General features: G+C 36.1%; 1 protein-coding gene across 16 annotated transcripts in view; it reads right to left on the bottom strand.

Annotated features, from left to right (window-relative positions):
• The window catches only part of AFDN (afadin, adherens junction formation factor), a 119409-nt gene that overhangs the window by 61327 nt on the left and 32533 nt on the right, over positions 1-25549 (bottom strand). For 15 of the 16 annotated variants that reach the window (XR_014227366.1, XM_082303153.1, XM_082303143.1 and 12 more), the window contains exons 2-12: positions 23992-24187; positions 22352-22467; positions 20638-20801; positions 20028-20188; positions 18907-19064; positions 13703-13814; positions 13165-13332; positions 6713-6807; positions 5702-5964; positions 4125-4194; positions 1878-1993 (exon numbers count right to left, since the gene is read on the bottom strand). Coding sequence is in view for 15 of the 16 variants with exons in the window: in XM_082303153.1 (XP_082159279.1) it covers positions 1878-1993; positions 4125-4194; positions 5702-5964; positions 6713-6807; positions 13165-13332; positions 13703-13814; positions 18907-19064; positions 20028-20188; positions 20638-20801; positions 22352-22467; positions 23992-24187 (1619 nt within the window). In the remaining variant the exon portion in view is untranslated. The remainder of the gene's footprint in view (positions 1-1877; positions 1994-4124; positions 4195-5701; positions 5965-6712; positions 6808-13164; positions 13333-13702; positions 13815-18906; positions 19065-20027; positions 20189-20637; positions 20802-22351; positions 22468-23991; positions 24188-25549) is intronic. The other variant, XM_082303146.1, reaches the window with a different exon arrangement.

The raw sequence follows: 25549 nt of genomic DNA, 5'->3' as shown, positions 1-25549 counted from the left end.
TTACTATTCACCTTTAGAGAGCAGTGATGATCACACAAAGACTACCCACAAGAACATTTAGTGTGGGCGGAAGTTGTACAGTAACAAGAACCTGGAGCTTGCCAGTGAAGAATTTTTGGTTTTTCATACTAACAAAGCAGTTTACAATTACTGTCCTTAGAGCTCATAAAAAGAGACCAGATTATCCCAGAGGAAACCTAACTAAAGGTCCACAAAATACAACCACAAAAGGGAAGAATTCCGTGTAGTCAGGCAACCCGTTGCCCAGTCTGTCAGTCCTAATCTGACATTATGACTTTGCTAATTTGTCAATCTCATAAACACAGTGAACGAATCTGAGAAACAGCACATGATAGAAGTGCTGTATTTAGATAAACATGACTATTTACACAATACATACTACAAACATATAAGACATGTACATTAATAAAATATCAATGTCAGGGCTGGCAATGAAGATCTCTGAGGTTGCAGTTATCACAAATTTAAGTGTGATCTAGATGCCTCTAAAAATACTTTCTGCACACAGGAACCATGGTGAAAAAGCCTTCATAAAGACTAGCAATTTAAAAATAAATTCCTCTCTTTAGAAGGAATTTAAGAAGTTAAAAAAAACCCAACAAAATGAAGCCAAGATACAGCTCACAGATGGCTCTGCATTTTTGAAATACAGCACAAGATAATCCTCTTCATAGTATTTTAATAATCTTCCTACAGATACAGATGCACAGATCAAGGAATATTAACAGCAGAAACCTCGAAAACTTCTGACAGGCTATAAAAAGCTCAGAAAGAAATTCTTTTCATCTTCTATGAGGAAAATTACAGTTAAAATACTAGTAATTCAAGAAGAAGGAGTTAAATCTTCACAACCTTAATAAAATTCTAAAAAAGAATCTGAAGATGAAAAGGCACTCTAACAACAGAGCGCAAAGTAGAACTGAGTTGCATTCTGGTCTAACTTCACTGAAAGTATTTAGAAGATGTCCCTGCTATGGAACATTCAAGTTCAAGTGGAAGCACAATTTTCTGCCCTTTTTTGGTTGTATTTTTTTCCTGCCACTCATATCTCTGAATTCTCTTTTCTCTCTAGTGAATAATAAATCAATTTAAAGGTACAAAAAGCTTCATACTGCAAACTCTACAAATTGGATCGCTGCACTTTTTAACCCTGAAGCACATTTACCTTACCTTTCATCCATTTATCATAGCTGTTCACCTAAATTTAAAAGTTGATTTATGTAGACAGCAATACAATCTTGTATTTTTTGAAAAATTTGAAAAAAAATTCTATTCATATAATCACCGATTTGCTGAGGTGGGATAGGAGACACTAGAGATCATCTGATCCAGCTTCCCTGCTCAAAACAAGGTCAACAAGAGCAAGTTGCTCACTACCCTGTCCAGTCAGGTTTTAAGTATCTTCAAGGACAGAGACTCCACACCTGCTGACAGCAGCACAGCAGACATAGCAATGACCTGGTTATTTCACTTTCCAGAGTAAATCACATCAACTTGCCACTGACAAATGAAAATTTTAAGTAGTTGTAGTTTTGTTATTGAAGACATTTCATATGACATGCCTAACGACAAATCAACAATGTGACATGACTATCAGCCTGACTTTATGAAAAGAGAACCACAAATAACAGAATACTGAAGCAAAAGATTAGTTTTTTGGATTTTTTTAAGCATGGTGAAGTTTTTTGCTTTGGTTGTTAATCCTAGGGTTTACTTGGGGCGAGATCTCAAAGGAACTCTCATTTTCCATAAGGGAAAACCGGATCATTTAAAATACTTTAATGCAGCGCTTGATCTATGGGAAAAACATATCTGTTTTTCGGATTCTGAGAAGTAATGGATCCCACGTTTCCTACCTGCTGTCCTGTCTGCGGTAATCCTGCTGGTCTATTCTAATCATCGGCTTCACCATTCCTCGCTCGGCTGTGCTGGATGCGGATGATGTCCTGTCACCGTCCAGCCTGCTGGTGCTCTAATTCAAAACAGCGGGACAGGTGCTTAGCATGCAAGCACTGCATTAGCCAGTATTTGTGCCTAACACCACTAAAATGAAGTGTCAGTCTGAGGCTTGAAAAGAGATGGGGAAACAGAAGAGGGGAGTATGGCACAGAAAGCGACAGCTCAGCAGGCGTTTTCACCACAGTGAAGCACTGAAGAGCCTGCTTCCAATTCAACAAACAATGGCCAGCTAGGAGCAGCTCTTTGTTAATGCACTGCTAGAATTTATAATGTAGCTTTCTAATATCTTTAATAAAAAGTTGCATAGCTACCACAAAGTAAGAATGAGTTGGGAATCAAAACTTTAGGTAAGAGACAAAGTTATATATATTTACAAATTTAAAACTGGCCATGCTCCCCGACTCTGCTCCTGCAATAGTTCCAAGTGCTTACACTACTGATCTGTAACATAATTTATCCTGATTTTAAGGAAAGTCTGATCTGCCAGGCAGTACAAAATTTCCAACACAAGAAGGGGCAATTCAAACTGTGTTATTTTTTTATGTAACACTTAATTTGTTCTCTTTTGGTGTCCCACGCTCCTTAATAGGAAGCTTTTAATTTATGATTTTTAATTCAATCAAACCCTATCAGGAATGGGGCAAACATGTTGCTTTAAGCAGCAAAATAAATAGAAATTATTTTCAGCATAAGGAATTGAAAACAGGACATCAGTAAAATACGAAGTGTTTCAACATTTCATAAGAAATTTCTAGGACTAAATAATTTGCTTCGACATAGGAAAACCTGCCAACAAGTGCATCTCAAAACAAGGGTTTGAACGAAATCACTTTTCACCACCACATCTCAGAGAACTTTCATTAAACTTACTGTTACCCCTTTTCCAAACAGAAAAGCAAACTTAGAAGAGAGCAAATGTTAGAAAATGAGTGATTCATCAGTGATTTAACAAGATGTCATACACATTCTCAAACAGTACAACTAAAACAGAAACTAAACTTTTCCATTAATCCCTAGGTCCACTAGAAGTATTTTTCTAATGACTGTGAATAGGATATGAAGTATGCTATATAATAAAGCCAGAAACTCTTAGTCTGAGAAATTTTAAGCCATTTTATTAGTTTACAAAGTTTCTGTTCCTCCTTCTAAAATATCACTAAATAAATTCCGATCAGAAGTAGGTAAAGAACACATACAAGATAAGAGAAAGTACTATCACAAAGCTACAAAGTAGAGAAACTGAATCAAAAGACTGTGGTAAGAAAACAAGTAAGACTAAAAATACATTCAAAAGCTATCAGAGTTATTAATACCTACACTGCTGTATTAATGCCACTAAATATTTACAAATATTTCAGTTTTGTAATGGTAGAAATAAAACATAAAAGAGAATACATTTCTGGGAAGATTACTACATCTCATACTGCTGAAATAATTCATTCTCTCATTTCATCTGAGGCATGTGATCATAGCAAGTAAGACATTAACCATTGTGACATTTACTCTATTTGTTTGCTCTTGGAAAATGCAATTCTGACACAAAATCTAGTAACAAAAAGTGCAGAAAGAAAGCAAGAAAATATTATCACCTCATAAAATGTTTATAATTATGACTGCAGAGACAGTTTGCTTAGTCAGTGTGTGTACAGGAGCTCTATTGAAGTCTACAGTCACATCCATTAAATTTTAAAAGCCTAGTTAAATTAAAATTGAACACCCTTTCACATTTTATATAAAACATTTATTTACCCCATCACACATGACAACAGCCATATGCTACACACACAAGGTAACAATGTACCAGTTCTAACAAGAATCTCTACCTGAATGTAATCTGCTTTCTGTAAGTCAATTTGGGGAGGAACTACTTCAGGTTTGGAGAGTTTCCCTTTCTAAAAAATGTTACTATTCTTGACATGAGATGCACGCCCAGTGCCAATACAAATTGAAACAAAAGGATTTTGGGGAAAAAAAACCCCAAAACTAAAATAACAAGGCACGTGATATCTGAGCCCATCCACAAGGAAAAAATGGCTGGCGAGACTGATGAATTGGCCACACTTCCCCAAATACTCCTGATGTTGTAATTTTGATTTAACTTATACATGCCCTTATTTATTGCTAACTTAGTCATAATACAGTACCTTGCTTGCTGGTAATGCTGTTCCACTGTGAATATCTCCCTCCAGATCAAATGTGGTTTCCTGGACAGCTCTATAAGCAAGATAACATTTCCAGTATGTTTTAGAAATGATATTGTTAAACATTTAACAAACAAGGAACAAAGTAACTAAAATTAATGAATTAAAATTCAAGGGTTATACCATGAGTCCAGTTAATACTAACTTTTTTTAATACTGCAATAGTTCTTTATACTAATAATTTTAAAAATATTTATACAGAATTTCATTTGCAAAAACAGATTCTTAGCTAATTTCCTCCCAGTCAAGTGAGAAAACATAAATACACATAAAAATAATACACATAAAACATGTTCATGGCATTGTATTCACTACAGTAGACTAGCTACAAATTTTCTCAGCTCTTTAGTATTAAATGTACAACATAATGTAAATAATTCATAAATCATAGTAATACATATTACTATCTCCTTAGTCCAAAGATTTAAAAAAATATTTGATTGTTCAAGCTGCAACAGCCCTTTGCCATAGATTTTACTGTCCAGATAAAGCTCTGCAGTAATACAGTGCTTTCCAGTTGACTGTAAACCCCCAAGAGCACTTATTTATCGATCCGCAGGCTAAATGCAGAATGAACTCAAGATTTCAGCAAGAATATTACATGACAGCCACATGGCTGGAAGTCTTCCTGCAGACAGGGCCTACAAAAACCACAATGTCCTTCCATACGAAAATAAAGTGGAGAAAAAATAAAAATGTTTAAAGCATGCATCTATATTAAATCAGCAGATAAGCTTCTTTTCCTAGGTATCTTTCTCTCACTCATCTCCAAGCCAATTTGTTACTTTTCTAAATGGCATTATACAAGAATGTGTACATTAACAATAGTAGCCTCATTTGGACCCAGAGAAGAGAGAATGTTGGTTTTTTCCCCTGCAATACAAACTGATTTTAAGATTGCTTCTTCTGAATATTTTTATAGCCATTGAACAAAACACTTGCACTCCTATGAGTCACTATATCTGTGATCAGTATTTTTATTATGCCCCTATGACAAACATGAACGCAAAACAACAGGGTGGACTTCCAGACTGCTAGTCCTTGCAACACAGAAACTAGAGGGTAAGTAATCACGCTGTAAGAAGTTGCTGTTATATTGTTACATAGTTCCCTGTCTTCACAGTCTCATTTCATGACTACGTCATTTCCAATTCCTTCTAGTGGAATTGTGAAAGTTATAATCTGAGAAAAAACAAAAACCAGACTCTCTGAAAACATTCAGCAAATTCTTGACTTTTCCTGGAGCTTAGGTGAACTGTGAAATACAGGAAAATAACACATTACAGTGTTTTTCACACAGAAGTGAGCATGAGGAAAACTTTTTCATTATGAAGTACTCAAACAAGACACTTGCTAATCCTACATAAAATCACAAGGTGGAGCTCAAGTATTAAAATTATATACTTAACACTTTAAATGAGTTCACACTCTAGTCACTGGCCATTTATAATGCTCTCATTCTCTTTTTTTCCCAAGGCTCCCCTTCTAACCTCAGGAGGAAGAAACTAAATCTTACTCACCCAGTCTTGTGTCTTGGACCTTTGACCATAAGACTTGCATCAGTAGGTCTTTTGGAAATAATATGGTCCTGAGTAGGATCCACAAACTTAAACACATGAGAAGACCCAAACTGAACCTTCATTCCACTTTGCAGCATGGTGGTTTCTGAAATACGCTGACCTTCCACATAGGTTTCAGCATCAATGCTTCTCGGGGTAACAGTAACAACTCCATCCATATTAGTGAGGTCACAGTGATGAGGCTGAATTCCTGGACCAAACAACTGGGAATAAAATTAATTAACATAGAATGAATTAAATTACACTGCAGCAGAAAAAAAAAAAAAAAAAAGACTAAGATATAGCTTACCCTATTTACAAACTAGTAATTTAATTTTGATTATGAATTTAACAAAGATGAGTGGTACTAAAATCAGTGAGTTTCACTTCATTATTCAATGCAACAAAAACAATAAAACACACATTAACTAATGTGCAGCAGACATCCCTTGATGAAAAATTTTTCACTCTTTTGCTCACATACTGTTTTCTTCCTCTTGCTGTTTTATATGAAATCTCACAATGCAAGTAATTATAAATCAACTAACTGCAGTGACATGGACCCAGGGTGCTGTAAGAGACTCCCCAGCATGAGCTTCATACAAATATGCTTGTTTCATACTCTTAAAAAATCTTGCCTCAAAGAGATTAAGACTAGGACTTGAAAGTCATTAAGCAATTACAAAAACACTGATACGCATCATTTGATCCAGTTACATAAAAGAAAACCTCATTTTAAATAATAAACCCCTTAACGAATAAAAAACTTTACTATAATAATAAAATCCTTCTCTTAAATCAAGAGTGGAAGTAAATTAAAACAGATAATGACCATTAACACGAAATTGCAGCAATATTTTACCCTGCGAGCTCTGACAGGTATTCACAGCATATTTTATTAGTTTCCACAATTACACATAACACACCAGAGATCAGATCAGTACTGTAATATGAATCTGATTTTTTCCATACCTGAATGGAATTGTCATCAAATTTTTCAGTTCCAACTTCAGTGACACTTAATTGTAGACGATAAAGCTTTGGCTTATCTCTGGAGTCAGAACCATCTGTACAGCAAGCAACAAATATTAATTTGCAAGTTGATAAAGGTCAAATATTCACACAGTATTTCTATATCACTTCAACTTAGTTCAGAATAGCAGTGTTCAAAAAAAAAGGAAAACCTGGGTGACATTCTTTCAAGATTGTTGGGAACTTGGTTGTTCCTCGTAATGTAAGAACACTGAAAGTAGAGAAAGCCTACTTGGAGCAGCTCTTTTCTACAAATGCAAAGAACAAAGTAATCAAGAACTACTATTCTGAACATACTCTGAAAAACCTTCTCTATTTCCTTAGTAGTTTAAGCAATACAACAGTTTTTGTAAATCTCTAAGATTTTATATGGGTATACCAATATGGGTTTAGAAGATTAAGAAAATAAAACACCTGCAGATCCCTACATTAATAATATCTACGGATCTTACTAAAGATCTACTAACTTACACGTTATCAGCAATATCTACTGTCAAGTGGTCCACATACCAAACTGTTTCTAATTCATCAGATACTGAACTAGAGCAACATTAAAAGACAATCTCACAAAATGTTTACCTGTGAGAGCTTTAGTCTTAGTATAGCACTTTAGCACTTCTGGCCTTATCTTTATAGTTCCATTGACTTATATTTTTATCTCACAGAAAATGAGGTAAAAAATAAAGTCCAACTTCCTACTCTCTTCAGAAATATATACTGTTCAAATAGAATAAAATTTCACAAAATCCACTGGACATACGAAGTGTACACAATTTAGCTGATGCCTTCACAGGCTAACACAAATGGGTTTCGGCATACATATAAATCCTCCCCACTTCCCAAAAAATCCTACAACTTTAAATACTGGTGGAAACTGAAGTAATACTGTCATTTCTGACTTCACTCCAATCTCCTCTCCAAAGCAAAGCTGTAAAAAAGAGAGGCTGCAAGACAACAATTGGCTTACCTATGGAAATGAACAATGATTTTGAATCATCTCCAAGAAAGTGTTAGAGAATATTATTAAAGCCATGGCACATACATTGATACGGTCTGCACTAGGCTCCTAGTCATCTTCAAATTTTTAAGTGAAGTCAATATAAACAGAAGCTCCATAAATCTAGCTGTAGACTCCCAGCATTACTACCAATATCTGTTTATTAAAATCAGAATGCAAACCACTTAACCATAAAGTGGAATTAATAAGCTTCTCCCGGATTGGATGGGATGTTATTGGGACATAAAGACACCAGGCACAGTTAGTCCATAGACTGGTACTGTAAATACTGAAGTTAAGTGCTGATACTATAGTAATATGCAGCTACTGAACACAGAAACACTATCATAGCATTAGTATGTCATCCACCACAAAAGAAGCACTAATCGTAACACCACTCACCCCTCTAAACATCTTCCAGGTAGAGGCATAAACCTTTTATTAAATCTCTGCATTTGAGTTTTAGAGAGGCATACATTTAATATCACTGTAACCCAGAAGAGATAATGCTAGTAGAATGTCTTCAGCAATTTGAATTGTGTGCAATTTTAAATACTTAACAATGCTAAATCAGAAATTACATGGCTGCATCTTCAGTATCCCTAAATGCAGACATGTAATAGATTACTGAATGCGTTTGGCTGCTTACACCAAATTCCATAAATTTTTATTATGTCTCCCCACAATTTACACATCAAAACCTAGAGTAGCTCTTTCATTTATTTTTTTAGGAATCCAAAAGTCAAGTATTTTCTCCTCCTACCCACATCCTAGTTTGGTAAAAGTGGCACCCACGTGTGTGTGTGTGTGTGCTCTCACTCAAGAAATGTATTTTAGTATCACAGTGTTTCTGCTGAGGCAAATTCTCTGCAGTGTCCATTGTAACTAGAAAAACACCTTGTATTAAAACCACAGTACTAGATACAAATGCAATTTTTTTCTCCCCACAAAAAGGAGAAAATTTTAAGGAGTTACTCAAAGTTATTTGGGTTATTTTTTATACTCATCAGCAATAAAAGCCAATTTCTACAGAAAAAGGTATCTTAATCTTGAAGATAATTACAACAAATCCTAAGAAGAATGAAAGGCCTTTTTGATCTAAGGGAGGGATGCAGGAGGGAAGGAAGGTTGTACTATACTACAGTGTAAACAATAGAGAACACAGTATCACAACAGTCACCCCAGGACAACCGTATTTCCTGTTTTTCAACAGCTGGAACCTCACCTAAATGGTATTTGGAATGTCTTCCTTATAACTCACTACAGCAGGATACCCGTTCTGCCATACCTGGGGCAAAGGCCCTACTCCCCAAGCCATGACAGTTCATGAAGGCTGATCTTAGCAAAGGACACAATACAAACAGATTTCATTACTTGGTTTATGCACTTAAGAGTCACCATTCACACTTCAAACAGTAATGTTATAAAAAACTCTGTAGTGAACAGGAGTGAATAGTCACCATAAGCACATCAAGTCAGTGGTTTGCAACACAAATGTGTATTTTTTAAACACTAGAAAAAACCAAGACAGGCCACCCTTCATATATGTTTTGAATGTGTTAGTTCACCACTAAAAGGTGAATCATACACCACTTTGAAAATAATAACTTCAATTGATTTCACTAGTCCAATGCTTGAAACAATGCTGGGAAATAGTATTGACTTAGCACCAGATTGAACCAAATGATGAAGATCAGCTCAGAGGAAACAAATAAGCCCAAAGTTTAACAAAAACGGCCACACAATGGACTTTACCTATTGAGTCAAAATTAGTTAAATTTACATTTGCAAAGCACATTTCCTGTACAAGTGGCTGACTACTAAGAGTTTAAAAACTAATAAGCTTAGGAGATGGTTGGGCAGATCTGAAATACCATGCTGAATTCAGGAGATAATTCTACTATTAAAGTTCAGACGAGATGTGTACTGCCAGCAGAAAGAGCCGATAGTAAACTTTTTTAATTGTAACAGACAACAAAGGTAATGTGCAAAAGTGTTACACATGCCATACTGCAGTTCTGTTCCCAGAAAGAAGGTTTGCCAGGGAAACACCCTGGCTAAGGCTTTCCAACTTCTCCAGCCTCCTGCAATTCCTCTTTCCAAGTTGTTATAGCTACATGTCCTCCACATCTCCCACTGCTATCTGTTCTACAGCTCAAGGTTGCTCTTTTTTGTGCTGAAGCAGGGAAAAAGCCTTATGGGTTTGCCTTTTTATTTTTTATTTATGCATTGTAATTTTAATTTCAGGCTTGTAGGATCTGAGGCTCACATCTAAAAAAATGGGGGTTTGCCATTTTTCTTAGCCTTTAAATATTATGATTGAACAACTGAAGTTATTAACATCCCTGAAGTCATCAAAAGCCATATTCATAGATAATACAGACAGAATCAGCTATTCAAAGTGCTGCTGAATGTCACTTCAGTCTATCCAGTCTATTTCTATTACTTTCAGATTCATGTCAGTTTAATGGTTCATTCACGTGACATGAGTACAGAGACAATTGCTGACTGCCACATTTACAGCCACAAGCTACTGAAATGCATCCTCTACCATACAGAATCTAATCTTCAGTCAATGAAACAGTCGTACAAACAGCAACATCAGCAGCTGTGGAGAAGTGGAAAAACTGGACATACTTCACTAGCAAACTTCCTAAATTTGTGCAATTGCACAGGGCATGAAAGTGAGTCTGCTACGTCCTCCTGCAAAAACATAAACGGCCACTGTTTTGACAGGAGGACATTTCTACTGGAGTTACTTCTGTAATAAATTCAAGTATCCTAAAGTGATTTTTTTTCCAAAGATACATTCTAACTCCAGAGTATGAAGACCTCTTTTTCACACACTGAGATAAAGATTTAAAAAACTATTTTTTTTTCCAGTGACATGTAACCAAATTTCAATCTTCCTAGTTAATGGTCAAGTGTTCCTGCAGAGCCCATCCATGCTTTTTAGTTCAGCACACTCAATGAAAACTTTCTGCTCTCTAGAATAACAATGTTAATGGAAATGGAAGTCTGAATTCAATTCACACAACTGAGCACTGGATGCAAGTTTGAATACAGTTCTTTAAACCCCAGTATGGTACTCCACAATCATAAATCACTCCATAATCATAAAGGAAAGGATGAGCAACACTGAAAACCACATGCAGTTCTTCTATAGCAGTCCAGGAAATAAAGTGAGGAAACAAGAAAAAAATGTAAGAAAAGAAAAAAATATTTTGGTACACATTTCACAGTGAAAAGAAAATGGCTTTGTATTCTTGTCTATTTGGTCAAACCAGAACACATCTGCACATTACTCTACACTCTAAGAAGAATTAAAGATCCATAACAATTTGTACATTAGGCTATCAATTTCAAACACTACAGAAAAAACTGAACAAGTCTCTACTGTCTGAAGTGCTAAATCTTTGACATACACCACTAATGTTAGACAATACCACAAACCAGGCAGCAGAAATACCAAAGGACACCATGGAATACCAGGGAGTAGAAACTGAGGTCATTTTCCCAGGGGTCCAAACACTATTTCACATAAAAGTCATCACAGATTTCATCCACTGCATCAATACAGTCAAACACTGAAAAGCACAGTTAAGTTCCATGCCATTTACCCAATACATGTTTTAACTATGAATTCTGCAAACAGATGGATCAAAGAACTTTTTAGTTCTACTACAACACTGCTTGTACACCACCCTCTGAAATTTAGCTGTTAACCATAGCTCCAAGGTTGAACTCTTTGGGTAACAGTACATTCACGATTTATTTGATATTTTTTCGCAGATCAAATAATTACATGGCAGCTGACAAAACAGATAACTACTTCACAGAAGCAGTCCCTTGGAAAAAAACCCTTAAGACAAATAAGATAGTCCTTCATTTGTCATAAAGAAACACAAGATTTACAGTCGGAGAAGTTTTTAGTGACTAATGAGAGAACAGTATCAAATACAGCGTTACCTTCGTAAGCGTGATAGTTGTAGTAGGCAAAGTGATTCCTTCTCCCTGGGGTTAGAAACACATGCAGAGGACCCAGGTGAAGGCAGCACCAGCAGAACAGATACCATGCAGAACATGCGGAGGAGGGCAAGAAAAGAAAAGACAGGAAAGGGTGAAACCGTAGCCAGACAACACCTATTCAATTTGTAAGGATGAAGCTTATTAACTCTTTCAATTTTAGAAACTGTGTAGAATATAAAGACATCAGTACTACAAAGCTACTGAATGAAACAATCCTTATTGTTTAGAGAAGTGACAACAAGCTGTTAGAAGAAAAACACGAACAATAGGTCAGTCCCACAGGCAATGTGTGAAGCTCAGCACACAGCGCTGACACCTGCGGCACTTCAGACTGGGTTTACTCTCTCCGTTAATGGGCGTCTCTCGCCCCTGCCAGAGCACAACATTTTAATACTAAGCACTACATCCCACAAAGAGTAAGAGAACAAGAAAAGAAATCAACAGTACTACTAAAGAATCCAAAATATTAACATGCAAACCAAACCTTAACCTGTAGAACATGATAATACATTTCATATATTCTGTGTACTGATAATTTCATCTGGATTTAAAATAAACAAACAAAACCCCCACACTCTTTGACCATAAATTTAACCTTTTTTTTGAAGTTCTGATCAAGCAAAGGTTTCAGCACCAATTGCCAACCTTGCTTCCCAAAAGGAACACCAGCAGACTTCAAACAGTAACATTTACTTGAATATCTGAGCGTATTCAAGTTACACTTAATAGGAAAAAGAGATGCATATAACTCAATCACCAAAAATGGAAGTCCTTATCCAAATCTATAAACATAAGGACGATAGATATTAAGAGCATAAGTTGTGTATGTTTTATCAGTAGTTGTGCTATACACAATCAATCCCTCCTGGCTGCCCTAGATCATAAAATTAATTGCAAATTACCACAAAGCCCAGAGAGTTCCAAATATGACAAAATAAAACTCAGCCTTGCCAGTGATTTGAAAGTTCCATATAGGCTGAAAAATGCTTAACATCTAAGTTTGATTTAAAAATTCATGTTCTTATCATGTTCAAAAATGTGGTTTTTCCATGTATGGCACTGTCAAATACCAGATATGCTACAGTGTACTTGTGAATGCAAAGCAAATCAGATTTAAGGTTAGTTAATAATTTCTCCCCTTTTTTCACTCCAAACATTTGCTGCTAAGATTTTGATATTACAGCAATACACAGCTCTACTTTTAGTTAGCTCCAATTCAGAATCTGACATCAGAAAAACAAATCATGTGGCACAGACTTCCTGCCATATCAACTTCCTTGTGCTTACAAAGAAAGTCTTATTTTTGAAAAATCCAAATGACTATATAATAATGCAATTTAGAATATTAAATAACCAGAATTCTTACCTGGGCTTAATTCTACCAGGTATGGTAGTTTCTCAGGAGGAAGACAAGAGCCATAGCCAGACCCGTCAACTCTTTCCTTCCCCTTTAATGGTTTTCCATCAGTTATCTTCCTGGTTTTCTTTGGGACATAATCAGGAGGCCGCCTTTTCAACTGGAAGACCAGTACTCCTAAAACACAGCATTATACATCGTTTGAGTCACACTGCCATTGAATAAACACAACCAACATCTGTTAATCTGCAAGTGTCCCATAGGATTACTTTCAGCTTACTAAATTCCTGTCACTTCTTCAATTTTTCAGTATAGTGAATAATTTAGAAACTTTAGGATAAAATGCAAAACCTTTCTACTACCTAATTATGTAATACTACAAACAGTGTATAATGAAACAGTAAATAACTCTAATACTCCCTAGTATTTTAAGTGCCCAAAACCAAAACACGCTGGAATATATGTTAGAATTTCTTCCTTTACAGAGGATCCACAACATGGCTTACAACCCAAGGCACAAAAATACCTTAAAGGTTTTTGGACATACCTTTATCACTAGGCCACTCCCTGAATATCTGCAGTGGACACTCATCATCATCAAGAATAGTTTCTTTAGCACCTTTATCATCAGAGTGCTGAGCACCAGGAGGCAGCACGACCTAAAAAAGAATTAATCAGTTTTCAGAGCCATTAGTGGACAATTAGAACATTCAGGGTTATATCCTCTGATTACTTTCTTTGCACAAGTTGTTTATAACAAGAGATAAGGCCAAAGAATTCAGTAACTTGGAATGCATTTTGTTTTCCAAGATTTTCTAATTCTCCTCTCTTGCCTCTTGCTGCAGGTTAAATCATACTTCCCAGAACACCAAATAAGTCTAAAAAGCAAAGAAAATCAAGTTATGCTTAAAGTAGACAAGATCATCTTTCAGTAAAAAAAAAAATCATTCCAATTTCTCATCAGCTAAGACAAAAAAAGAAAAAAAAAAATCTGTGGAGATGATAGTCAAAAACCAAAACTGAACTTTCCATTATTATTTCACACACTGGAATCAGCCTTTCATTTTGCTAATGCCATTCTGCTAACACAACATATCTGTATCTTTAGAAAAGACACAAGAAGCTGACAAAGACTGTCATACCTCCTGCATCTTTGTCTTACCCAAAATTTACCTGGTCTACAGAAGGGACTAAGGGCACAACTGGAGTATTTCAAACAATTGCTTCATGCTGCCTAGCTCTGAGGAAGAAACAAAACCCTTTTGGAACAGAACTACAGACTGTTCCTACCTTTTACAGCTATATCCTCACAAGGCAGAGGAAGGGGGAAACCTTGATTCATGAAATCTGATCTTAAAGGAGACACAGCCTGTAATTTCATGCAATACTGCTCCCCGCAGCAATCAAGAACAAGTAACAATGACAGGCAGTATTACAGTTATTAAAGACAGATCTTTCAAAGCTGAATCAAAAAATAAAATAAAATACATTGTACTCCCACATTGGTAATCCTAACAATGTTATTTAAATTCATAGACAGTTCTATTTTAAACAAACTACTCCAAATTATTTCCATCTCTGAACTACGACCAAGATAAGACCTTCTGAAGTGATGCAGCCATTGGCTACAGCATCCTTCTATGCTGCAGCCCTCTAGAGACTTTCCACTCTCATTTGTTCCCTCCTTTCCACACCCTTTTCTGTGTTAACCAAGTTCCCACAGATCCACCTCAAACATCCTTTCATCTTCTTCCAAGCAGGAAACAAGTACATTTAGGATCAAAAGTATGTAATCCCTAAACCATTTTCTATGCAAAACTGGGCTAAACATAGGACTAATTAAATTATCTTTAATTAGATTTTCAAATAGACAAAATACTATAAAAGAAGGAAAACATTAAATTGTATAAACCAGAGGGAAACAGAAACACATCTACAGTCAAATCTTATCTTGCCAAGCCACTCAATTTCACATCTCAGATTTTAAAATCAATTATACCTACAGGATAATTAGGGTAACACTGTGTTTAAAGCTATATTCAACAAGTAACAATCTCAAAATTCCAAAGCCCTTGACACAGAAGGTAACCAGTTACAATGCAAGAAATACATGCATACCAGAAGCTGACCAATACTGAACTGGGAAGGAAACCAAAGAAAAACCAAATGCAGTGAAGCCAGAGGAACAGAGGAGATACAAATGCACAGGTGCTATTTGAACCTGATACTACTTCTACCATGGAACTTGGATAAGCACTGGTACTCGGCGCTGGGTTTAAGGGCAGCAATGGTGAACTAGACAAGCACTGCCCCCCTCATCCTCCCTGCCAGTCACCATTCCCTTCATCTCTTAGGAAGCATGAGCTGGTAACTCAGACATACCTCACTTTAAAAAGTCTGTGACCTAACCTGTAGGAAGATACAAAACACCACGCATGTGAGCTCCTGCAGGCCAGGAGGCTTCTAATTGTTATGATGCCATTTTAGAAAACATCTCTGGTTTAGGCAAATGCTGCCTCAGTGCCACCCACAAAACTGAAATTCCTACATTGCAGAATAATGGAAAAGCATGGTAACAAGTCTATGTAATGCCTGGGTTTTGGCTTATGGGTAGAGATTTGCTTGAGTTTTTCAAAAGAGATGCACTAAAATATGCTTTTGTGAATTTTCATCTATACAGGCTGCTGAGATCAAGCACAGACATTTCACTGATTTCTGCAACAGAGATGGGTGAAACCAGCCTAATATCACAAGTTTTGGAAGCAGTCTATAAACTGAACCAAACACAAAACCGAGAATTAGACAAAATACACTCTGCTTCATCACGAGTGTACTCTTAAGTATATATAAATTATCATAAAGTCATTCCATTCTATATTTATTAATTTAAAATGCAGAGAAACATGCAGAAAATATAAGCTAAGAAAATTTAAATGAAGACCATAGCAACTTCAGACTTAAGTTCCAAAGCATTTGTTGGAATAAACAAGTAAGGGAGTATTAAGCCCCCTCTGATAAGTAATATATATAGATCAAGCGATCAGATCCGTCCATAGTAAAAGTCTCACACGAGAAAAACCCCATGCCGTAACAGGTCTTCAACAAGCTCTTCTGTCATTTTAATGTTTTTTAAGTAAAAACCCTCATATCTACTGTATATTTGAGTACATCTGCTAATTGTAATTAATTAATCTACAATCTTCCTTACAAACTGGGAACACAGGCTTTGCACATCCCCCTACTAAAACAAACCAAAAAAAGCCTAACAAAACAACAACAGCGACAACACAAAAAAACCCACAAAACCCCTGCAATGGATCTTGCTAAAATACTTAATGCCTTATGTCTGTAACAACTATTTCTTAAAAAAACTATTCACCAATAAAACTACTCACCATGAAATGCGTATTTTTGCTTGACATTACAAAAAAGTTATTAATGCCTTACCCTCAAGTAAAAAATAAATGCATTCTAAAAACAGAAGTCTAATCAAGATTCTGCTTTCAAGAGTTAACTGGTTTGCTGCATGCCTGAAGTCTAATGCCCCAAGTGAATATGCACAGGTAGCTTGGAAGATTGTCTAATTAATTTGACATCTTCAGAGATGTGCAGTGAACCCCATATTATTCAGGGAAACTCAAATCAAGCAAACTGAAGCAAACAAAACACACATTGGAACAAACTGGTGTGTACTTGCTTACACAGAAGAGCACTTTAGAAGTCGGCATAAGGGTACAGCCCGATACACTGCAAACCAATGTATGAAAGCAAATAACCAATAGGAAAGTGCCATTTACAATAAAAGTTGTCAGAAATGTTATGAAAAGGTCTTACAATGTTTATCTTTCAGCTGAAACTTCAGGAGTCATCTTTATTACAGGTACTTACACAGCCTTATAAATGTTTTGTCCTGTAACTTAAAATTCATCTTAATAGTTAAGTAAATTCAACTGCTTAAATCTTCAAAGATGACACTCACCTGGACTCAAAGAGAACAAAATGTTTCAAAATCCCAACCAGTAAGAAACTGAAGTTATATGTTCCACTGATAATAGCTGAACTCAACAAAATGTAAAGAATAGGAACGTGTGCAGGATCTGTCTTACACAGAATACCCTGAAGTGTCAGAAGAACAGGGGCAAAAGGCATACACGAGGGCCAGAGAACAGCTATGAGACTTCAATATAAAGGAGTGTGCCATTGAACCAATTTAGTGGTGCATTTGCGAGTTTCCAAAAAAAGAGAACAGTGATTAAAGACACATCAGGTTAATTATCGGCTATTTTAATATTTCAAGCAAGGAAAGCAACTTCATAAAATATCTGGCAAAAAAGCAATTTTAAAATCTAGATTTAAAATACTCAACTTTATTAAAAAAAGAAGAACTATCATATTAAAAGCCAAGCACTGTATCAGCAGAGGATGGCCAAGCAAATTTTAGCCGACTACAACAACTTACTGTCAGCAAATAAGGTCTGCTACACTTAAGAGTTATAAAAACTGATCTGCTATTAGTCAGTGAAGACCACTCATGTATACCAAATGTAAACATAAGCACATAATTTATATCAGTTCAGAAACTGACTGTATGAAGATGTCTTACTCGGAAAATACAAAATATGTTCCAGAAGTGCTTCCCAAAAAACTAACATAAAACAATTTCTTTTGCAGCAAAGACTTCAATAACTTTTCCCAAGATCAAAGCAACATTCGCCAGACTATTTTCTACATTAAACATCCCCACACAAGATCAGAAAATAGGAAGCAAGAGGGACCACCACTACAAAAAGAGTAACTAGCAACAGTTTCCTAGGTAAAGGTGCAATCAGTCCCTAATAAATTCCCTAATATTCAAAGATTTCGTAATACTTCATAATAAGTCTGAACTAAACAGACTGAATAAAACTATCTTCCAAATTCAGCCTCAATGCCTCTGCTGTACCCTATGATTCTCTCAAACGAATACAATATCATGAGAAACTTTTTCCCCATTTTTTCTACATTTTAAGGAGCAAAAAATGCAAGTTTATTAGATAAGTTACAGTCAAAAATGTAATCAAACACTAGACTCAAACAAGGATCAATATTTTCAAGCCTCACTGTTCTCCCTGAGAACACAACATGGTCAGAAGTTTGTAATCGTTTATCAGTACTGCCCATGGGACTTTTTGATTAAAGCCACACCTCTAAGAAACAACAATTCTATGCAATTCATTTAGAGCTCCTAAAACAATTAAATTCTGAAAAGAAGAGGGTTACTTCAATCTTTTCTAATTTGTAATGAGGGTCAGCTACCACTGCAAGATTTGAGGAAACAGTACACAACATACACCCTTTACAATGGAGCTCACCTCAGCACTTCCACTTCTGAGTGGACACTCTTAGTTCAGGGAAATAGCTTTGTACACAAATTTAGGTATCCACAGGATGAACTATTAGTTTATACATCTGTGAATCATCAGCACACTTAGTGGTATAAAGCCACAGTGCCAAATGAAGAAATACACCATTTTCAGTATCAATGTTTTTCTATATAGAAAGCAGTAATTTAGTATGATTGCAAGATTGAAGTTTTAAAAACAAAAAACCTGACATGTCACTTCACAATTCCTGAGGCTGTTAGATTTAGGGGAGGAAAAAAAAAGTTAGTCATGGAACTAATCAAGTCATTCTATTTAGTTTAGAAGCTACTGCTAGAAACAAAAACCAACCAAATATGAAATATGAGAAGATTGTCTTTTAGTAACTTACACGAGCAATACAATAATCCTTGGGATTTTCTTTTTCCAGACCATATTTTTCCAGTGCTTCAACAACTGCAAAGTCTGCAGTATCTGTAGTGGACAGCAGGATTGTCTTGTATGGTATATTTGGTTTTAAACTGTCTGCATAAATTCTCAGCGTCCCACCTTGGAAACAAAATTGAATTAACAATGCAACCAGAGAATAAAAAGAGACTTGAAGTAATTTATTTTATTTCTAACAGAATATCTCTTCAGAAATAATTCCATTACTCTACTAATACAAGAAAAATTACATAATATCCCCAAAATAGATTTATCTCTGCCATTGGTAAAAAATCTCCAGTGATATTTCCATAATTTATCTAATGAAGTCTTTTTTCCCAGTGTTTCACTATGCTTAGTATTACATTAAGTTAAAATGAAACAGTGGCAATGACTGGTTGAAGAACAGACCTTTCCTATCCCGACAGGAAGTTTGTGCTGATCTTCAAGAATTTCCCCTCTCTTTAACAAGCCCATTTAAGACTTCCCTCTAGACAATGTTTTCTACACCTCTCTTTCTTCACTACTCTTCCATGAACAGAATACATCATTTAAGATTTTATCAGTTCTAACACTGCTTCACTTGTTCTTTTCTAATGGTGTTTATACAATCACTATTGTTATATCCCCACCCCATGAATGAGAAATACTTAATCATTGTTATTCACAAGATCTACCAGAATCCTTTATGCAGAACAATCAGTCCTTTACATCCTTTATTTATGACACTGACTGAATTTTCTCTTTCAGGACACTCAGCTTGTTCTTAGTACAATGAATGCCAGTTATTTCAGCAGCTTCCTCCGTTTGCCAGTCCAAGTCCATCCTTCCTTTTTTCCCAGTTTAGCACTGTTAGCAAGCTCAACGAGCATACTCACTCTCATCAGTCTACCCTCCACTGAAAGCTTTGCCTCACACTCATTATGGAACACCCTCCTGTGGAATTCTTACACCACAGATAAACTAGCCATGTGCAAAAAATGTTGGAAAAAACAAAAGTCAAATTTACAGGAGTTGCTGGCCGTAAGAAAATTCTCGCAGTAAAATGTTTACTGTTTATAACTTAACCAGAAGAACTAAAAGTACCTGAGTCTGGTCTGCCATCAGAACTGCGAAATTCCTGCATTCTCTTCTCTAGTTTTTGCTGTCGCCGCCGTTTCATAACCACCTCAGGATTGGATATTGTGCGAGTGAAGCTGGTCTCAGGCATATCTTTGTAAACCTCAGCTGCAAGGCGAAAATTCTCACTGCCAAGTTAGTTTAAATAAAAAGAATGTCATTAAGACCTTAGAATACATATATCCTCATTACTTCACAAAGGATAAAAGGGCAGTAGGATTCGCAGACACAGAAGCTCATTTAAGTTATTGTAAGATGGTTTCTACATGCATCTCACTTTTGCTAAGGTTAATGCTGTTCATATACCCATGCTCACCTGAAATAAACAACCAATTTAAGGACTGCTAGTTGCTAGTTTTCAAAGAAAACAAGAGGTCTTATACCTCTTCAAGATGGGGGCAGGGGGAAAGGCATTAAAGAAACTTTACATTACACCCCTAACTTTATTATAATTTCCAATACTGCAAAGCATGGGAAAGCTGAGTCAGCATGTGCTTGCAAGTCATGTTTTTTCTTTTCCTAATGCACTTGAAAACAACTATCATTTAATTTTTAAAAGTAAGTTTAAACCACTTACATATCATCCCCATGAAGAAGTCTATCATCTTTATCTGATGCTTGTCGCAATGCCTCTTTCTCGCGTCTCTTTTTCTCTTTTTTTTCTTTTTTTGAGAGAGTTCGTTTGAAATTCTGAATGACTCCCTCTTTTTCTTGTTTTTCAGGCCCATTACTCTGAGCTTTCTGAAATAAATGAGTTTAAAACAGCTTCCATCAATTTCAGTCCAAAGAAAAGTTAGTATTGGTTTTAACTTTGCAGATGAATCTGTTTCAGACACGGTATCACTAGCCTGAAAAACAACACTCCAGGCAACAATACTCCCTTACACAACGATGGGACTAATGATCTTGAGAAAAACACAGAGAAGGCAAATATAATGTCATGTTTCAAAGAAGGTATGAACTGATGCTACTCAAGAAAGTGAAGAAACTGCAGAATTTTACTTGAGTAATGCCTGGTATCTACCCCAAGTAATGCCTTGGCCCCAAATGACTAACTGAAGGCTGCAAAATAAATTTTGCTTCAAAGTAAAATTACTCTGTAACAACGCTGTGCTTAATCTGCTCTCAAGGCAACTGTGTTGGAGCACCAGATAAGAATAAACTGCAGAAAGAAAAACATCACTGAGGACTTTTTCCTCATGGTGTATTTTTCCAAGTTGTCCTCCCAGTACTCTCTTCTTCAATTCCTGCTCCTTGCATACACAAGATACCTGTAATCCTAGGCTCATTTGCCTTCTGTAGAGAAGATTACAGAGCATGAGAGAAAGAAGATGCAGATTTTTTCGCTTCTATCAGAAAGTGAAGAACACAGAGAAGGAAGATTGAAGATCACTTAGTTCAATTAATAGGAATAGCAAGGTTGGTACGTGTAGTGCAAGACACCATTAACTTTCCCTTCTACCCTGAAGCATGGGATGTATCCTGTAGTCAAAAGCACAGTAGAGGCTCATGTACCTATACCCAAAGCACCTCTAAAATTAACAAGCTCTAATTCCAAGAGCAAAGGAAATTTAGCGCTCAGCACAAGATCTTGCTTTAAGATAGCCCACACTGAACAGCATGTTTTCCATAGCTATAAGCAACCAAGCTACATATAATATATGCAATTATATGACTTCAGGAGCCAAAGTCTAATCTAATCTAATGTTTAAATTGCTAATATTAAAGCAAACTTTTGTATGGCTGATGTTGGCAGCTCCTTCATTTTGCATTTGTAAGAGAAAAAAATAATCAACAACCAAAAAAACCAAACCAAACCAAAACAAAAAACCCTGCACAAAAGGAAAGCGTCTTCCATTATTTTTTTCAAGAAACAGAATGTTACCTAGGGAGGTAATAATGTTTAGCTCTTTAACTCCCCCTGGCATTCCCTTTTAAAAGCTTTGCAAGAGGCAGGATTACCTCCTGGTATCTGGCACCATATACTATCTGAGGAAATTTTAAAGTCATCATAATAGAACAAAGCAAGCTTTAAGTTCTCCAGGCATTACATGTTCCAGTACTAGACAGCTATGTGGATCACAGCATCACCATCCATCTGAAAGATAACAAAAATGCTGTGTTGCAAAGATGGACTTTAAGTATCTAAAAATACTTGCTCCAGATATTGAAGGTCATGAACAGCAGTTGTTTTCAAGAATTAAAAAAGTAGAAATTTTGTTTTCCTACATAAGCAACCCCCACACATTTCAAAACTGCAGTTACCACTAACACGCTCCATAAAGACTCACCTTTGGAGGAATTGTATCATTTTCATTCTTGAGGACAAACCTTCCCTCTCGATCATCTTTGTTCCAGTTTAACTGTACAACAAGAGGCTTCTCATCTACATCTAATCTTCTTTCTTCTTCAAAACAATGAAAAGCAGTAACAGTTACTTGGCATCTCAAGAGCAAAGATATTTAGAAATAAGTTAAGCTCTTAAAAAAAACCAAAAAGTTTGCCTAACAGAACACATCAAATGATGCTTTCCTGTTAAGTACAGGGACAGAAAGCAAGCTTGGGAATGTAGCCTTACATGTCCCCTTTCCAGCAATGAACCCAAGTGTATTCTACGTATTTACATAAGCTAAAGGTCCCCATAAGGTAGTCTTGCATAACTCCTCTGTCAGAACTAAGTGTGGGAACACAACATTACCACTCTGGAGAACTTAGATCTAGAGTTAAAATGTTTAGAACTTTGTAACATCCTGGGACTTCCAAATACTAATTTTTCTCATTTTAAATTTACTTTAAAGTAGACCACAGTCTGATTGCAGCCCAAGAAATACTATTCTACAAAGACTGCACAAAAATAAACAAGATTACAAAATCTAAAAAATAAAATAAATCAAAAAGCCCCCCAACATTATGTAGATCTGTGAAAAAATTTCATTTAGTGTATTACATCTATTTTAAGTATATGGAAAAACAATTGACAGAGTGGTTAAAAAACTTAAGCAAGTCTTGCACTTGACTTTCCCTTTGAGAAGTAGGAGACAGTACATATGCACAGGAAAACAATGATGTCTTTTTAGTTACTTCTATTTAGTAAGAAACACTCCTATTGATTGAGGCACCTTGCATGCCTCAGTCATCTGTTAAAAATCAGAAATTTGCTCTGCAAAAAAACCGATTTCATTTTGACTACAGGTACAGTACTAACAGATTTTTAAAGAAAGCTTAAGTAGAAAAATTTAATTAATTTCAGTCTTTCAAATGCAGAATTTAAGGTCGTTCAAGCACTTGTGTGAACTTCTGAAGTACCGAAAATAAAAAGCACAACCAAAAGCTAGTTTCTCCTGTATCTGTCTCCACTACCACCACACACACTATCACGTTCTAATCTGAAACAGACAAATGCTGGGAGTACCAAAGGCTATTTAGATATCCAAGTTCTTCACAAGTAACATTAGGACATTTAAGAAACACAGTGGCTTCAAACAATATTAAGCTGAACTTCCCCCAGTTCAGCAGTAAAAGAACATGAGTTAATTATAAGGCTACCTATCAAAGGCCCACAACTTCAAAGAACAGAAGATGTACTCTTAACTGCTCCAATTTAACAATCCTAGTGTCCCATTTTAAGTTTAGTCGTTACCTACTAGTCCTAAAAATAGGAACTCCCTCACAAATGTCAACAAATTAACAGGATGTCAATTACAGCGTTTAATAAATCATAATCAAATCTTACACAAACTGCAGGCCTGGTATACATAATTAAGTTTTGAAAACCACTCCCCAAAAAACAATTAGTAGCAACATATTTAGGAATAAAAAAATCCAAGTCTCAAGTGTTTCAGAAGCTGGGGGCAAACCTAAAGATACTTTGGCTGGGAGTAGATTTGACGGTCATGTGGATGCAGGAAGGACTTAATGAATAAATACAAACCTCCACTGACATGCACTTCATAAAGTGAGTATTTAGGGGATGACAACATTCGCATGTCTGGTCGAAATTTCTCTGCAAGAGTTTCTATCACATCTTGAGTTGTGGCAGTACTAGAGACACGGATACATTTTGTTGCAAAATTTCCAGCTGCTTTGTCTTGGAAGTAGAATCTCATTACTCCATGAAACTCGAGATCCTGTAAGGAAATAAAAATACATATCTGAGTGCTGGCTAACAGTTATAAGGTTCAGAGTTCTCTTATTATTCATTAGTTACAAATTTATTATGAAAATATCAGACCTTCAAATATTACACTGGTTTTCAAATTTTTCATGACAGTAGAATTAAAAACCAGGACTATAAACTTGGGGGAAAAAAACCAAAAAAAAAACCAGGCTATCCTGCAAAAAGAAATTAAGGACTATATATTATTGAAAATACTGAACTTGAATCTTTAAGTATTCAAATTTACAACTCTTGTCAGGAGAATTAATAAAACTTCTTTTCTAAAACCTAGAAACCTAGAAAACCTCTTTTCTAAAACCTAGAAATTAGTCTTGAAGACTAACTGAGAACAGGCCCCTGCAGCCAAAGCCCGTAAAAGCGTATGCTCACAGAACAGCAGTGTGTCTCAAAGAGAACAGCTTGCTGTCACAGAAGTCACAGAATCATCTTTTCTCTCCTCCTTCCACCCCTTCATGCACTCCTCTCTCATGATGGCATCTGTTTGTCCCAGAAACAGCCCGTTAAAGAAGTTAAACCATTTGACTTGTTTGTATTTTATATTTTAAGAAAGGTTAGTAGTACAGCTACTAAAAGTTAGTTTGGTACAGCTCCCTAAAGATTCTGTGAGGGAAGGAAAGTCCCAGGACCAACACAAGCTGAAGAAAGGGACTGCAGCTGTCAGCCAGGTGGCTACACTACAACTGCAATGGCAATCTGTTCAAACTATAGTAAATTCACATCCTCATTTCTGTTTGCATTAGCCATTGGAGCTCGTGCTCTACTGCAGCACACCAAACTTCAGGAGGATACTGTCTGCTCATGCTACTCCACTACTGCTCTGAACAACAACTCCAAATTCAAATTTTACTTCCCCAGTGGTCTCCACCTGGTCAACTTCTGCCCTTTGCATAAATCCCAGCAATCATGGGGCCCTGCACTCAAGAGGAATTACGGATATCCAAGCCTCCAGTTGACTTTGCCAGGTTTACTCTACAGTTTAATAAATCATTGCTCCTGTCTTCACTCTCCAGAGGCTTTGAAATACGCAAATCTTTAGGTGTTGAGCACCGTGATAGATTTCATGCTAAGCACAGCCCTTTCCAGTGCTACATCTGATCACAGGACACACATCACAACATTTCTTTGAACAGCAAAGAATCGAGATATTTATTGAAGCTACTCTATCATTCAGAAGGACCTTTGTGAAAAGAAAAGAAAAAAGAATATTTTAAAAAGAATTAAAAAGTTAAATAACCTACACTTAGACAAACATCTGTGTCACCTAGATACATGCAGAAGTAAGCACTGTTCTCCCCAGGATACTCCCAAGCCT

The sequence above is a fragment of the Coloeus monedula genome (assembly GCF_965178545.1).
Source record: "Coloeus monedula genome assembly, chromosome: 2".
NCBI classification, from domain to species: domain Eukaryota; kingdom Metazoa; phylum Chordata; class Aves; order Passeriformes; family Corvidae; genus Coloeus; species Coloeus monedula.
The sequence above is the reverse complement of the archived record's forward strand: the minus strand, read 5'-3'. Positions and strand labels throughout refer to the sequence as shown.